Here is a 15,486-nt window from a genome sequence, read left to right as displayed (position 1 = left end):
GTTCCAATGGGACCAAACCCATATCCGCTTGCCCCTACAGGACAGGAGCAGTTCCGGCATGGCGGTGTCTATTGGATGGTGTATTCTTTAATCTCTTCCATTTACCCAACCGCAGTAATGACTGGTTACACAGCGCATGTCAATCATGATCACGCTCACGGACATAAACCTAGACGTCGCCATAGTTTGCCAGGGTTCGGAATATTTCACATTTCGTTTGGTGCGCAGCTGAGAGCAAACCTCCTGGAATGTACGGGAGACTCCTAAGTTACAGGGAGAACTCCCGGGAGAGTGGACAACGAATCAATCGACTTCTGCAAGGAAGTGGGAGGGGCCATGATGATACAACTCTCTGAATCGCTTCATCGTGACCCCGCCTCTCACTGCAAAATTATACAAATCACAGGGGACACGATTGACAGTAATAGGCCTCCTAGGACCTCCCAACTCAAAAAATCTCCCGGCCGGAGGGGATTCCCACAAAATCATCAACTGTGGTGTAAGCTAATGATTTCTGTTATCGGCCATTTCAGGCTGCAGTGTCCTTTAAAGAACTGATATGAAGTGGTTGGAGAGGGCGCTGTCCAATGTCATGCCTCAGGTCTTGCGAAGTAGTCCACAAATGTTTGGTTATGCCCGATCCTGTACTGGGATCTGGGCAGCAGGATCAGACGGGGAGGGGGGCACACCAATATCACCATCGTTGTAAATGCAGAAGCCCAGCATCCTATAGAACTATATGCATCGGTGACAGTAAATCCAGATTAGCAACCGTCCCTGGCTGCATCTCTAGAGCCAGCCATAAATCACAGCCCAGCTCTGTGTCAGCGTACAGTGGCTGAGATAAAAGCACAGCCTCGCACACAGTATACCTACAGAAGTTAAGTGTTAACATGTTTGGGCGCTGTTGCACCATACACAAATCTATCAGTGGTGTCCTATGATAAGGGTAGAACTTTACACACGACAGTTTACTAAATTCCTACCATAAAACCCACAGCAAGTAATCCGCATTATATTTGTTACATGGACAAGGAAAAATTCTATGGAGATAAAAATCACTTCCATCTCTCAGGCAGGGACGGGCTCAGGATTCACCGCCCTGACTGATCTTTGTAACTCGAAAAGCGCAGAGCGCCCAGAGAGACTTTACACACCGAGGAAGCTGCACAGATGTGAGCAACAAGACAAAAGACGGACGTCATCACCACGGTCCCCGCAGAGCGATCGCACTGCCAGTTGGCAAAACCACAGACACACACTTCTGGACCAGGGTTAGGCAACCCGTGACACTCCGGCTGCGGTGGAACTACACATCCCAGCATGCGGTTTTGCTGTTAAGGCAAGCTACAGCTGTGGCAAGGCATGCTGGGAGTGTCTGAGGTTGCCTACACCTTCCCTAGACGTTCGCAATAGAACACTTCTTTGACATTGCACCTCCATTGTCCCCGTTGGCCCTTTTTGTCTAACGCATATCTGATTTACTTTGATTGCAGCCAGGTGCCGCTAAGAACTCGGGGTACGGGCAATGGCAGAAAAACAGCACCAAGACGGGTTATTCCTGCGTCTTATGGCTTCAGTACTGTTGCACACAGCACCGGCACATAGCACAGGAGTAACATTTACATGCCCCTCATCAGCATGAACCCTATATGGGGGGGAGAAGGAACAGAACAGTCTGTGATGTCCCCTGTGTGTGACTGGCAGAAGGTATCATTACAGCCTGGATACTAAGTGCATCACTTCATCCTGTATGCATGTAAAGTGTTTCATTCCCACCCACCAGGCATCCTCTGTGGCCGCGGTAATCTCGTTCCAATGTGTCAGCTATACACAGAGATTAACACCATTATACAACTGGGAACTGCGCTTCTTCCGTGGTTTAAAAAATAAATAAAATAAATAAATAAAATATTACAAATTATTCTTTTTTCTTAATTAACACAACATCTTTTAATGTGTGGACACATTTTTTCAAGTGAAACGAGCTTTAAACATATCTAAAAACAAAAAAAATGCGTAACATGGAGCCGAAATATGTTTGGGTTCATTATTTTAGCCAACACAGATCCAAAAGAGCCGCTCGTTTCATGTCCCGATTGGCACAGGGTGACCTATAGGTCCTGCAATACAAGACTAAACAGAACTTTCCTACCTTGTTCAGGATGGGACTTGGAGGTAGGTCATCCGGGGTAAGGCTCACCCGTGCCCTCTCATACGCCATGTCCATGTCAGATTTGGCTGCTTTGGGGCTGCCTGGTAAATGAAGAACTCAAGATGTAACAAACAAAAGCAACACGAGGAAACTATTTCCAAAATAAATACTGCAGGGGGAACGGTTATAATGGTTTGCAGAATAGAATAATTGTATTATTGGGGATTTCTCAGGTTTACTGATAAATTGTCTGAGGCTGTAGGAGAACAGCTGGTGGGTTATATTCTACTCCGTAAAAAGGTGGCAGGTACGGGAACAGTTGGGGGGGAAAGGGACTTCCTTGCTTCTTCTCAAGCTCCACCAGTCTAGGAAAGAGACAAGAATAATACGAATGGGGCAACAGAACAGAAGCCACATAGTCCAGAGTGGGCAGGTCTGTGTCTGTCTACAGTCTCGGTGACCAGTAACGAAGTACAACGAATCCTGATTTCTCCATCAGCAATAAGACGAGACAGGTGGTGGGTATCAAAGACAGCAACTTCCACACTGCACGATTAGAAAAGCTGGTAACAGCTCTGTAGGCTTGGTCACCGGACGGACCATCGAGGAAGGGACCAACCACCTTGGGTCAAGTGCCTCATGGCCGAAAGGGAAAGGGCTGTGTGATGGCCAACAGAGATTGAGCAATTGTGCCTTCTAGGAGAACCACTTCCGGTCTGACTTGCAGCAGAATCTGAGCAGCCAGTGTTTCATAACAGGGGGAGCTTGTGATAAAGATGAGGTGCCAGCAGGTCTATAGCTCATGAAGGTGGCCTCCCATTTCTTCTCACAATGCGGAATGCAAAAGGTTTCTCCCACCTGGTGGCATTGTGCACCTGATGGCCTGACCCTGAAGAAGCAATGTCTAGTTGTTCAGGGCCAGGTAAATGGCCACCACTTTCGAGATGCTCATCGGAAAAGAGTGAAAATCCTGAGAAGACCATGTCCCCCAGGCACAATGGAGACTGGACTCGAAAAGGCTGGTGTCATCTGTGGCAACTTGCCAGATAAGTACACGAAGATAATTAAATGGGAGTCAAGGTACCACAGATCTGTTCCAGGACAACAGGAACATGATGAAACGTAAGGTGACGTGAACCTTGGAAATGGGACATCTTCTGGTGCACCATATGGAAATAGTGGCTCAGGAACATCATGGCGGTGGATGGCACCAGGGATGAATTTGGCCTATTGAGAATGCCAGTGTGGCGCTCCAGAGTCTGGATGTCAGCTGTAGATGTTGATTCGCCAGGCCCCCGTGGAAACCAAATGAACCAATCAGGAACAGGGGTTGCATCACTGTATGCACGCTCCAAAATGAGCATGAAAGTCTGGCTACATACCTATGGCACTGCCATGGCCCCTGAGACAGATCGGTTCCATGTGTCCGCGCGGTAAACATACAGGTTGCCGCCCCGGAAACGCCCATATCAGACACAGCGGGGCAGATGTATGAAGCTCTGAAAAATGATAAAACCGGAGAGTGATAAATGACCAACCAATCAGCTCTCAACTGTCATTTTTCAAACACAGCCAGCAACTTGACAGTTAGGAGCTGATTAGTTGGTCGTTTATCGCTCTGCACTTTATCACTTTCCAGAGCTTCACACATCTGCCCCAAAAGGGAGAAACGTCAACGGAGGGATCAATCGTTTCACGCTTTCAGTCTCCATACATGTCCGTGTGCGTGGTGCTGTATGCCGATCTATACGGTCGCCTTCCTCCGCCATTGATTCGTGTGAAGTGCTCCAAAGGGACATCTAGGCTTTGGTATTCCTGGAGAGATCTGTGACAGGCTGAACTAATAACCTAGCGCAGGAAGGGACCAGAGGAGGCACTCGAGCCCTACTCCACAGGACTGGGAGGTGGGAAATACAAATCCATGCACTGTATAAGGGACCATTACCCTGGGGGGGGGTAAAACCTAACACTGCATAGCACAGTAGGTAGAGCAGTGCGTCCGATTGCCCCGTAGGTAGCTTGGTCTGGCATTGAGGGCCTGATAGATGCAGCGGCGAAGTTTTACGCAAGCAGCCAAAGCCATAGGATAGGTGGAATCTACGATTGTGCGTCCAAGGGTGCGACCGATGTTTTCGATGGTGCATCACTTAATACACACAGCGGCGGATTAGTGACGCAGCAGGTCGGTGTCTCAGTAGGAAGCGGTGTACCACTAAGGGCTTACAGGTGAGATCCTGCAACGTTGGCAGAGCACTAGAATAGGGATACCCAAGTTGGGAGCGAAAAATGATAAGAAGAAATAAAACCACAATAAAAATGTATATTAAAAGAAAAAAAAAAAAAAAAGGGCGAGGCTTTGAGCCTATCCTATGAAGGGCTCTGTTAAAAAAATAAATTAAAAAAAAGTAAGGAGAAGGATTAGCGTTATAAAGGGTGGGCTCATTTGCTTTCTGGTGCCCTGCCCCCCACTGTCCGTCAGCTTCCTGTAGAAGAGAAGCTATATAATAGCTGTAGTATTAAGATAACTGTACGGAAGGAGCCACAGCCACAATGAATTACATATGGGATGGGATTTAAATTATTTACAAAAAGACCCTGATGTACTATTTTGCATATTCGCACGCCCCTCCTCCCCCCCAAACAAAGTATTACATAGAAAACACTCATCATATATTCTATAAGCTGGAGCCTGAACCAGGGGTTTGAGTTACACACTTTATATATTTATACACAATACTGAAAAGAAAATATGTCGTTCATGATTTTATCCCCAAGTTGTTATCACGGTGAGCGGTAGTGCAGCTCACCCGCTACACAGCAGAGAAGTGCTAATTAATCTAACACGAGCAGATATAAATAGGGGTTTCTGGGGCAGAGGAACAGTAGGAGATAAGAAAAAAAAAAAATCAGCTGCTTTCTAATTAATCAGCGAGGGAGGAGGAGGAGGTAACGTCAGTCACACAACAGATGAGGCTTGGTGGGGGGGGGGCAGCGCGGCCGGGACCAGTATGGTAGGAGATGGCTCTCGTCTGAATAACTATGGCCCTCATTCAGAGGCGGTCGCAAGAAGCGATCGCTCTCTCTGAATAAGGGCGGCCGCTTGATTTTTTTTTTTTTAAGTGCGGCCTCCTGGTCACTAGCTAAGCTGTGGGTTGCCACCCACAGCTTTAGCGACCGACCAGGTTGATGGTCGAGATGGTCAAGACCATCGCGACCATCGGGGCTTGCGACGAGACCCTAAGGTTGGGTCTCGGCAACCGCAAGCCCCAGGGAGCTTCCTGCTCTGATTGAGCAGGAAACTCCCCACTGACATCACTGCTGATGTCAGTGCGGCCGCCCACAAAACGGCAAGCATTTCGTCATGAACGCCTCTGTTTGTGTAGCCACCCCCCCCGCCCCGCGTGCGCAGGGCCTTAACATCGACCCGGTTGCGAGTGCTCAACGCTGGCGACCGGGTCTGATTGAGACCCTATATAATCTCTGGTCCTGAGTCCCACTGGTCGAGATACCAAACGGCTGAAGGGACAATTCGTAACTGGCGGTTTCGGGGACAGGTAAAAAGCAAATTCAATATAGGTGAAAGACTAACATTTTAAATAGGGACTGACGATAATTAATTATATGCCCATAAACAGATTGATCTTTGCACACTTTGTCGCACGGCTACTTCTTAGTTAATATCCTGTGTGCGCAGAGCCCACTCCTCTACCCTCAGAATCCCCACAAACCCCTCAATAACCATGAACACTATACAGCATAGACATCTAGCGGAGTTGAACGTATGCGCGTTTGCAGAGCGTCTGTTGCGTGGTTCCGCACAGCGCATGCTCCAAAATCTTATTTACCAGGGATTTCGGCTAAACTTGAAGACGAACGACTTCTACGGTGACCGGAGCTGGAGCCGTCAGCGGCAGAGAATTTATTGGGGTCTGCATTAAAAAAATAAGAAACCAAAAAGAAACAATGACAGTCAAAGAATAATATAACAATTCGGGCGATCGATACAGAAGACGGAAATAATTCATTCAATATGCTTAAGGACACGATATCCGTTAAGTGTTGCTCCACTAGGGGGGGTTTGTTCGGGCTCCTGGATCAACAGAGCTAGGATTAAGAAAAAGTTGAACTTAATGAACTAGGACAAAGGGCCCTTGCTGGGATGCAGAGCTTACACTCTATAGGCTCTGCACAGGGATACAACACACGTTGTGATAGACATATATACAAAGCAGATGTGACAAGTTGCCATTCACAAGAACACTTCCCCCATCCGCACTGTCACCTCTAACAAACGCTGGCTTCATCATCACGTTCCACACCGCCGTGATGCACGCTTGTCGCCGTTATAAATATCCCAGCGTCTCGCTGATACCACAAGTCATTACACCTGTTCTCGCACCTCTGCGCTAAAACAAGCTGCAAATATTACTGCGGATGTAAATAATTCTGCCTTCCTAAAACGTGACTTACACGTACGTCTCTATTTATAAAATGACTTTGGCGCTTAAAAGGGGTTCCCACATTTCTAGTTGCGAGAGTTAGTTGTGCGCAAATCTACTCATCACGGACTAATGCACCAAGCAGGCGTCACTCCCTTGTAAACCCCACAGCGAGATAGGGCTCTTCTGCTATGCTGACTTGTGATTGGTCCATCAAAAGAGAGGGGTTTTAAAGGGCCCAACAGAGTGGTTTTGCAGGGAGGGGGGAGAAGTGTCTTTCTCGTCCAATCACATTACCTCACATTGCACCGGGTCAAAAGGCTTTGAAAAAGTTTTCCTGCAATGGTTGCAATGTAAACATATTTCGAGAGACAATTGCCTTGTGTAGTGGACAGGGGAACTAAACACTGTACTGGTCTGGGACGTGGTGCACGTGGGGGGGGTATGCGGTGAGTAAAACATGCAAAACAATGGATAAAGCCATCTAATAAAGTGATCTATCATAAGGATGTGAAACTGCACTCGGCACAAGTTCACTGGTGTTGTAATCTTGTCCTTTCAACTTCTATGGAGCTGAATTCTAAGTGTTCTTCAGTGGAGGAGATGCAGCTCCACCTAGTGTCAGGACTATGTAACTGCAGACTTATGAACCTTCGCAAAAGAGAAGCAATCACTTAAACGTAAAGGTCTTTTTTTTGTATCTCATGTATAAACCGTCATTTATTTTAGATTTTCATGCTTGCTACCAATTCTATACAATATTTCAATATTCAGGAGGTATGTACTAACCCAGGATTTCATTATCTTGGTCTGGCGGAAGTTCAGCGAGTTTCTCCGCAGGATCCTCTTCAATGGAGACGGAAGACATCGGTTTTCGGACCACCTTACCGCTTCCGGTACCCGAGGTCAGGCTGGCTACCGACAATAGGGGGATTGCCTGGCTCTCCTGGTAATCACAGGTAATAAAATTTACTCCGGGACATTTCTCATTAAACCAGCGCGGCCCAAACTATTTAAATAAATAAGGCTGTATACATTATACCACTATGGGCACACCAACCGAGTACTGTGGGAAAAGCTACGTCACATAATAAACTCTACGGACATGGTCAGAGATTAGGATGGGCTAAAACAAGGAAATCCCTAAACCATGTGTTCTGTTTCCTCCAGTACTCAGCAAGGATTGTATTTGTTCTATGAGACATAGACTTGGAATCTCTTATGTAGGATGGTGGAGTTCGGGAGTATACAGAAGATCTTGTACTACAAAGTTTAGGGCACACTCACTCAATTCAAAACAATGGCATAAAGTATTAGTGAACCAAATAAAACAAAACAAAAAATCACGCAACAAACCAGAATAGATTGAGAACGCTCACCGCTTCTCCTCTATTCTACTAACCTTTTCCCCGGGCGCGGAGTCCCTGGATTCCACCGCCTGTACAAAGTTGGCCACAGACACATCAAATTTTTGTTTAATTTCCAAACAAAATGATTGCGCTTCTGTGCAACCACATCAACGATATAACTGAGGCGCGCACATGTCACAATCGGACTGCTTTTTTTTTTTTTTTTAACCAATGATATATTTGCCAAGATCGCAGATCCTTACAAGCAAACGCGTCACGCGCAACTTACAAATTGGCTCTGACGGAGCGGAGAGACGTTTGCAGGATGGTTAGATGGTACTGTGCAATTACAACACACACTGGTCAATCAGCTTCAGTTCCTTAGGAAAAGGTTTCCCAAGATGATCAAGGTTTAGGATCCGTTAGGCTGCCGGCATTAATAACCGGATTGCAACCAGTGTGCAGATCTCACCTTTGCTTCCGCAACCCTAATTCCACCGCCTGTCATGCGTGAATTAAGCCCTATCATAAGTACACCGAGAGAGGCGCGGGTTTACAAGTGGCTCCTGCCTCCTTTAATATCCCAACCCCTCTATATCGCATGACGTGGCTGTGGGACCGTGGCTATTACCGTAAGACGACCAAATAAAAACCCACTTTGAGTATCTCTTGGCATTTTATTTTCAGTGGCCGTAACAGTATAATGCTGATACATATAGAACGCCGGGAGGCGCCACAGACGAGCTTGAGGTTGTCCGTTTTTCGATGCATTAACGCAACAATCGCGACGTGTGTCAGCCATGACAGGCCCACCAGAATGAGGAGGAGCTCTGATATTACATGATTCAGGAACGTGACGGGCTATCATTTGTATTCTGCATTTAAGGTGGAGGTGGGCATTAAGGGTCAGGACACTGAATAGAACATTCACCGTAATAACCTATATAATGGGCCAAATTCTACGTAAAACGTAGACGTGGCTGCATCTTTTGCCCGCAATTGCGCCTGTGTCTTTTGCTAACACCGCGGTCAATTTTCTAAAAACCAAGTCGCCCACCTTCAGCGTTTTGATACGGTGCATTTCCGCCGGCCAGCGATCGATGACAGCCGACCCGTCAGGGAGTCTGTGGAATTCTTATGTTTGTCGGGATCGGCAAATCAAGGTAATCCAACATGTTACATTTCACCGATGCCCCTACCCCAGTGTCTGGGGATTGGGGAATCTATTGCTGATGTATGGGGGTCTTTTCCGGTGCAATAGATTTTTCTTTTTTAATAAACGCCCCCCCCCTACTTTTCCAATCAGGTCTTTATGAAGTCAGAGAGCAGAATGGAGCACGGGTTAGATGTTATGTACAAAGCAAAAGAAGCACACACAGAAAAGTGGGTCAGTCTGGTTAGGGCGCCTGGTAGACAGGAAAGAAGCCGGACTAAAATAAAATCAGTGAGTGACGGGAAAAAAAAAAAACCTGACTTTATCGACCGTGATAATCGGTGTAGGGGGAAAAGTGAGATTACAGGAGGGAGAACTGAGAACATATGTTCGGCCAGACGCGGTGTCTATTTGTGGAGCTGTAATCGGTTGTTCATTCATTTTTAGAGCCAGCACGGGACTGATCTCCAGAAAAGCGAGACGCAGATAGGAGAGATAAATGACCCTAGTTTTTGCAGCCTAAAGACAAGTGGTAGATCACACTTCAAGCCACAAGCGGGATCGTTTAGGGACACAGAGGCTGGTTCATCACGGAGGGGGGGGGGGGGGGGATTTAACCACTTAAGTGCCCAGTGTTTCAGAATGAGCCCAGCAGTGCGTCCACCATGCTATCGGAGACCACCTCCATTCCTGGCAGCTCCCGCTGACTATAGTTAGAGGTGTTCTTTGTAGCTACAAGTCACCTCCTGTTACTCACATGATGATTAACCCTGCTGTATAGTGGCCGGGGGGGGGGGGGGGGGGGTCGGGAACAGGATAGAAACACAGAATTTGTCAGCAGATAAGAACCACTAGGCCCATCTAGTCTGCCCCTTATGTGCTACAGATTCGGGGTAAAGCTAAAACAAAGACCTGGAAACGAGCTCTTCCCGTCCCACCAACAAAGAGGCTACGTACCGAGTTAAAGAGCTCGGTGGTCAGACCAAGGTAGTTGTGAAGAGCCAGGAACGTCACTCTCTGCAGCCGGACCATGATGATCTGTGGGAGAAAACGGTCAGTCATTACACACTGGTCAATACAACTGTGAAATGCACCCACCAGCATTCGTGCAAAGAGACGCCCACGGCAGACTTCCACGTGTAAATGTCCGGGAAAAGTGGACACACTAAATGTCCTCACACATGGTCAGTATGACTCGAAGCTGCTGTGCGGGTGGCTTAGCCTAATACCTGGGACTCCTGCATCTAATCATGTAACAAAGCAGCAGCTCTAATAGAAAGAGGCTTTGCACAGCTCCCCCTACAGGCCATGAGAAAGTACTACACTAAGCTAATGAGAAATCATGCAGTGCATCATTAGTGGACGTGGGATTCCCGATGTTCGGGAATCTGCGCAGGCGCATGACCGGTTCTGCGCATGTGCAGAACGGGTATGCGATCCCGCTCGCAGACTGTCAGTGATTGACAGTCTGCTGCCATTTGTGGGCGGGGAGGGGGCGGTGATGCCCGCCGCTGGGGAGGGAGGAGGGGGGGGGGGGGGGGGGGGAGAAGCCAGGATCTCTGTCGTGACAGCCAATCATAATCCCACGTAATCTGCAAGCAGCTTCCTCATTGGCCATATATGTGGACTAAACTGGATTGAAAAATAAAATTACATTTAAAAAAAATACAAATAAAAAAAAAATTACTTGGTAAAAAAAATATTTATATATAATTTTTTTTTAAATTAAAATTAGTTAAAATATTTTAACTAACCCCCCAATATTAAAATTACGAACTGGGTTTCATCCTCAGACCATTACCTGCACGACCCTGACAAGCGTCTCTGGGTATTTGGCAAACACGTCTTGGAAGGCGTTTGCCGGAAGCCGGAGGATGGTGGACGCTGTGGCGGCTCTGGCTGAAACCGTTTTATAAGGAGCCGGATGTCCCTGCATAAAAAAAAATATTTAGGATTTAAAGCGCATGATAAGGGATAAACACCATCGTCACCGTCTGTTCTTCTGCATGCCGGAATCAGACGATGTCCAAGAAATGGCATACGCCGATTACGGCATGGAAACAGAGCTAACAATCGGCCACCAGCTAGGTCTCATATCACAGGGAAACATGGAAACGAACGCAAATGACGCGCAGCCCCTCTCCCTCTGTACTAACTCTGCGCTTTCAATATTTAAACTGCAAATTTAATATAAAAGATGCATCTAGGAAATTGAGAAAAATGATATTTCCCCAGGCGGGTAAACGGCTGATTTGCAGGGAGGAAGGGGCTGAATGAGCGGCGGGTTTAATTCCTCGTGGAATATACGCGTACATTTCTGTTTACCCAGCAGCCAGGCGCAGTGAGGACTGGCAGTAATACCGCTCTCTCTCCCTCCCCAATTTCATTTAATAATTCCAGAACGAAAAATAGCCAACAAATATCCCCAGGGCAAAAACAATAAAAAAGTAGATTGTGCAGAGAGTGAATGTGTATCTGCGCTCTGCAGCCGGGTACTGTGGCTCATAGCGTGACAAACGATCGCTCTTACTGGTTTTTGTGGCTGAAAATGGCAGCGTAACAGTATGCGTATGGAGGTTATATGGCTGACAGCTGTACCTGCCCCTAGGTGCGATAACAAATACATAATCTGGATGGTTGCCGTGAACAACACCCTCTATTGGCTTTTGCACCAGTTGTATAAACGTCCTTCTCAGTGATCCTGTGAGAGGACAGATGTCGGGGCTTCCTATAATACCCCTGCTCACTTCCAAGTATTGGCACCCTAAACCACAGTGAGACCTTGACGCTTGAGGTGGGTCAAATAAATTGCGGGCAATGGCGATTATGTCCACGATCTAGTAAACTCGGAGATCATATCTTTGAACACACCCCTATGAGTCTGCGAACAAAAATATCCAAATTCAGGGCAATATTGGGGTAACTGGAGGTAATTTAGTGTGCCCTTGCTGGAGTTTAAACACCGCTGCAACGGCACTTACCAGGCATGGTCTGCAAATGATTTGACCCCTTAAAGTTTTATGCTTGAGGGTCGTAGGATGGTAGATACCAGAAGTTAGCACGCCGCTAAGGGATTAAAACTTCTACTGTTGCTTAATTGGGCCTGAAAAGTGGGCAGGTATCAGAGATTTAGCACCAATCTCGTTATAAAACTAGCCCTGGGAAATTGATACGATTAGCATTAACAGTCATTTATATAGCGCACACATATTCCACAGTGCTTTACAGAGAATACTTCAGTCATTCGCATCAGTCCCTGCCCCAGTGGAGCTTATGATCTACGAGAAAGATAAAGGGATCTATTTACTAAGCCAGGGATGGGGAACCTCAGGCCCGGGGGCCGTATAAGGCCCCCGGAATTATTTGGTCTGGCCCTTTGAGCTTTTTTCTGCTAGCCTCATCTGGCTAGTAGGGAGCCTAGAATGTCACCCTGCAGCCAGAATCTATGCAGCAGAGCCGCCTGGAGCATCCTTAGGACGCTTCAGACGGTCACACCGCTGCCTTTACAGCTCCCCGGAGCATCCTCAGGATGCTCCAAGCATTGCTGTAATCACTGGTGATTGTGGCCCCGCCCCGTGTGACATCATACAGAGGGGGCGTGGCCTGCACCAGGCCGACAAATAATGTTATATATATCAAAATGGCCCTCGCAGAAAAAAAGGTTCCTCACCCCTGTACTAAGCATTGGATGGAGAAAAAGTGAACGGAGATATGGGGCCTGATTCAGACCCGCGCATGCCCCGTAGTGAGTGAATTTTCACTTGCTGCGGGACTCACTACAAGACGGGGCGGCTGTCGATTGTGAGTGACAGCTCGCCCCGTTTTGTAGGCGCGCAGGGGGGGTGGCTGGACAAACGGAGGCATTCCGTTTGTGGGCGGCCCTACTGACATCACCAGTGATGTCAGTAGTGAACTTCCTGCTCTATTAGAGCAGGAAGTTCACTGGGGCTTGCGGTGGACGAGACCCTACCACAAGGGTCTCGTCGTAAACCCGATGGTTGCGATAACCATCGCCAGGCCGCCCGCTAAAGCTGTGGGTGATCGAACACAGCTTAGCGAGCGGCCTGGAGGCCGGTGGTAAAAAAAAAAACGTTCCGCCCTGATTCAGAGCGAGTGCTCGCAAATAGTGAGCGCCTCTGAATCAGGACCATAGTTCTAACTAATCAGCTCCTAACTGCCATGTCAAAAGGCTGTGTTTGAAAAAAATGACAGTTAGGAGCCGATTGGTCGGGACTTTATCTCCATCTGAAGGTGCCTATACACTTGGCGATATTTTACCCGATCTGGCCGACTCCGATGCATTGGAACAGCAGATCGTGTAAAATATGTCCTAATCGTGAGTCCCCACTCACGATGCCGAAGTGCGTTCCCACTGGTCGCACATCGCATCTTCATATCTGCTGTGCTGTAGGGCAAATCTGACAATATGGGACACGATGCACGATGGATCGTTTGTACATACACCAAATCGTGTGCCAAATCTTGAGCAGGACTACCAGGGAGCTGCCGGGGGAGTTTCAAGGGAAAATCGTACACATCGTCCGATCGTCAGCACACCGCCAAGTGTGTAGAAACCTTAAGGCTTAGTAAATAGACCCCAAAGTACTAACCAATTAGCTACTGTCATGTTATAGGCTGTATTTGAAAAATGACAGCTGAGAGCTGATTGGTTGGTTCTTTCTCTCTCTCTCTTTGCCATAACCAATTAACCGGAACCAGGAGTAGGAGACTTTGAGCTCACCGTGATGACGTCAAGAATACTGAGCAGGCTGTGTACGCTATCTCCGGCTAGAACTTCCTTCACAACCATGTCGTTCCCATCCTGAAAATGACAGAACGTGTGAGTAACATTAACGGCCAGATGTCCCTGACCAAAGTGACTGTGCCTCGTACTACTGCTATTCACACAGGGTGACCCCAATACCGAGGCGCAGCGCAGTATCGATGCCACAGGCGAGCGGCCAATGTTTTCAGTCTGACCCGCACTGCGCATGTGTCCCGCTGGTTACCGACGAAAGTCACAGAATGAATTTGGACGCAAATAGAGGCAATTTTGGTGGGCGTTTGAGGGTGGTGATGGTGGTAGCAAGCCAGACGCGGGCATGCCACGGGCGTGTCGAGGTGATCGACTGCGTACACTGACCACGGCGCACATGTTCAGACGGAGAAATTGCACTGGCCACAGGGCTGGTGCCATCTCTGATTGTATTACCGATTTGACCAATGGTGCGTCTTCATGCGCACACTGGTGGATTATTGCCGCAGCCTGTGGGCAATAGCATATACAGACACCGTCATGGCTGCAATAGCGGGCCCCAATGAATCAGGCTTACTGTCTGCGGCTTCCGCTCTTATACAAGGGTGAGGATTTATACGGTAACTGCCGCCAAGACAAATCAGGGACAGAGACTCTGCGGGTTGTCACTATGGTCCGTATTCAATTAGCGGCGAAAACTGACGTTTTTTTCGCCATTGGTGAAAACGGACGTTTTTCGCCAAAAAACGGTGATATTTTCGCCAAAAGCTGGAGATAAGTTTTCTCCATCCCAGACCAGACGAAAAAAAAAAATGCAATATCCCTATTTTTGGCTAAAATTGTGGTGATTTCTTTCAGAACCCTTTGGACACCCCCCCCCGCCCTAATAATAAATTATCCCCAAAAAATTTCGTAAGTTGCGCACTTTGGCAAAAACGATTGGTAAATTTTTGGTAAAAAACCCCCCAAAAAACGTTGAAAACGGTTTTAATGTATTGGGTCAGATTTTTCGCGGGGCGGAATGCATGTGTGAAGTGTTTTAAACATCGCACGCGGTCGCAGCAGGCGGTTTTTAATAATGCGTTTTTACAACACGAATATATACTTGCACCCATTTTAATGTACCCTTAATTTACGTGGAACAGTAATTTCCTGACAAAAAAAAAATTGCTTTGTATCATTTTCAACGTTTATTTTTTTCGCCCCAAAATTGCCCGGCCGCTTTTCGCCAAAGTGCGCAACTTACAAAATTTTTTTGGGATAATTTATTATTAGGGTTGGGGGGTGTCCAAAGGGTTCTGAAAGAAATCACCACATTTTTAGCCAAAAGTAGGGATTTTGCTTTTTTTTTTTTTTTTTTTCGCCTGGTCTGGGATTGAGAAAACTTATCTCCGGTTTTTGGCGAAAATATCGCCTTTTTTTTTTTTAGGTGAAAAACGTACGTTTTCGCCTATGGCGAAAAAAAAAATGGCTGTTTTCGCCGCTAATTGAATAAGGCCCAAAATCTGAGGACCTCCCTGGGATATCTGAAGTCACAGCAGCACTTTGTTTTGTCACGACATGCGTGCGCTATACTCCTTAGTCACCCGGCCACTGGCGGGGATAGAGCAGCCCGCGATAGCGGAAATGCAGTC

General features: G+C 47.3%; 1 protein-coding gene across 2 annotated transcripts in view; it reads right to left on the bottom strand.

The window, feature by feature from the left end:
• PNPLA7 (patatin like domain 7, lysophospholipase) overlaps window positions 1-15,486 on the bottom strand; it is a 169,466-nt gene that overhangs the window by 119,670 nt on the left and 34,310 nt on the right. For both annotated transcript variants that reach the window (XM_088459190.1, XM_088459191.1), the window contains 6 exons: window positions 13,838-13,918; window positions 10,898-11,026; window positions 10,054-10,134; window positions 7,384-7,540; window positions 6,001-6,084; window positions 2,156-2,256 (listed from right to left, as the gene is read on the bottom strand). In XM_088459190.1, the coding sequence (XP_088315316.1) occupies window positions 2,156-2,256; window positions 6,001-6,084; window positions 7,384-7,540; window positions 10,054-10,134; window positions 10,898-11,026; window positions 13,838-13,918 (633 nt within the window). The remainder of the gene's footprint in view (window positions 1-2,155; window positions 2,257-6,000; window positions 6,085-7,383; window positions 7,541-10,053; window positions 10,135-10,897; window positions 11,027-13,837; window positions 13,919-15,486) is intronic.

Source organism: Taudactylus pleione, unplaced genomic scaffold (genome assembly GCF_031769625.1).
Source record: "Taudactylus pleione unplaced genomic scaffold, aTauple2 ptg000897l, whole genome shotgun sequence".
Lineage (NCBI taxonomy): Eukaryota > Metazoa > Chordata > Amphibia > Anura > Myobatrachidae > Taudactylus > Taudactylus pleione.
The sequence above is the reverse complement of the archived record's forward strand: the minus strand, read 5'-3'. Positions and strand labels throughout refer to the sequence as shown.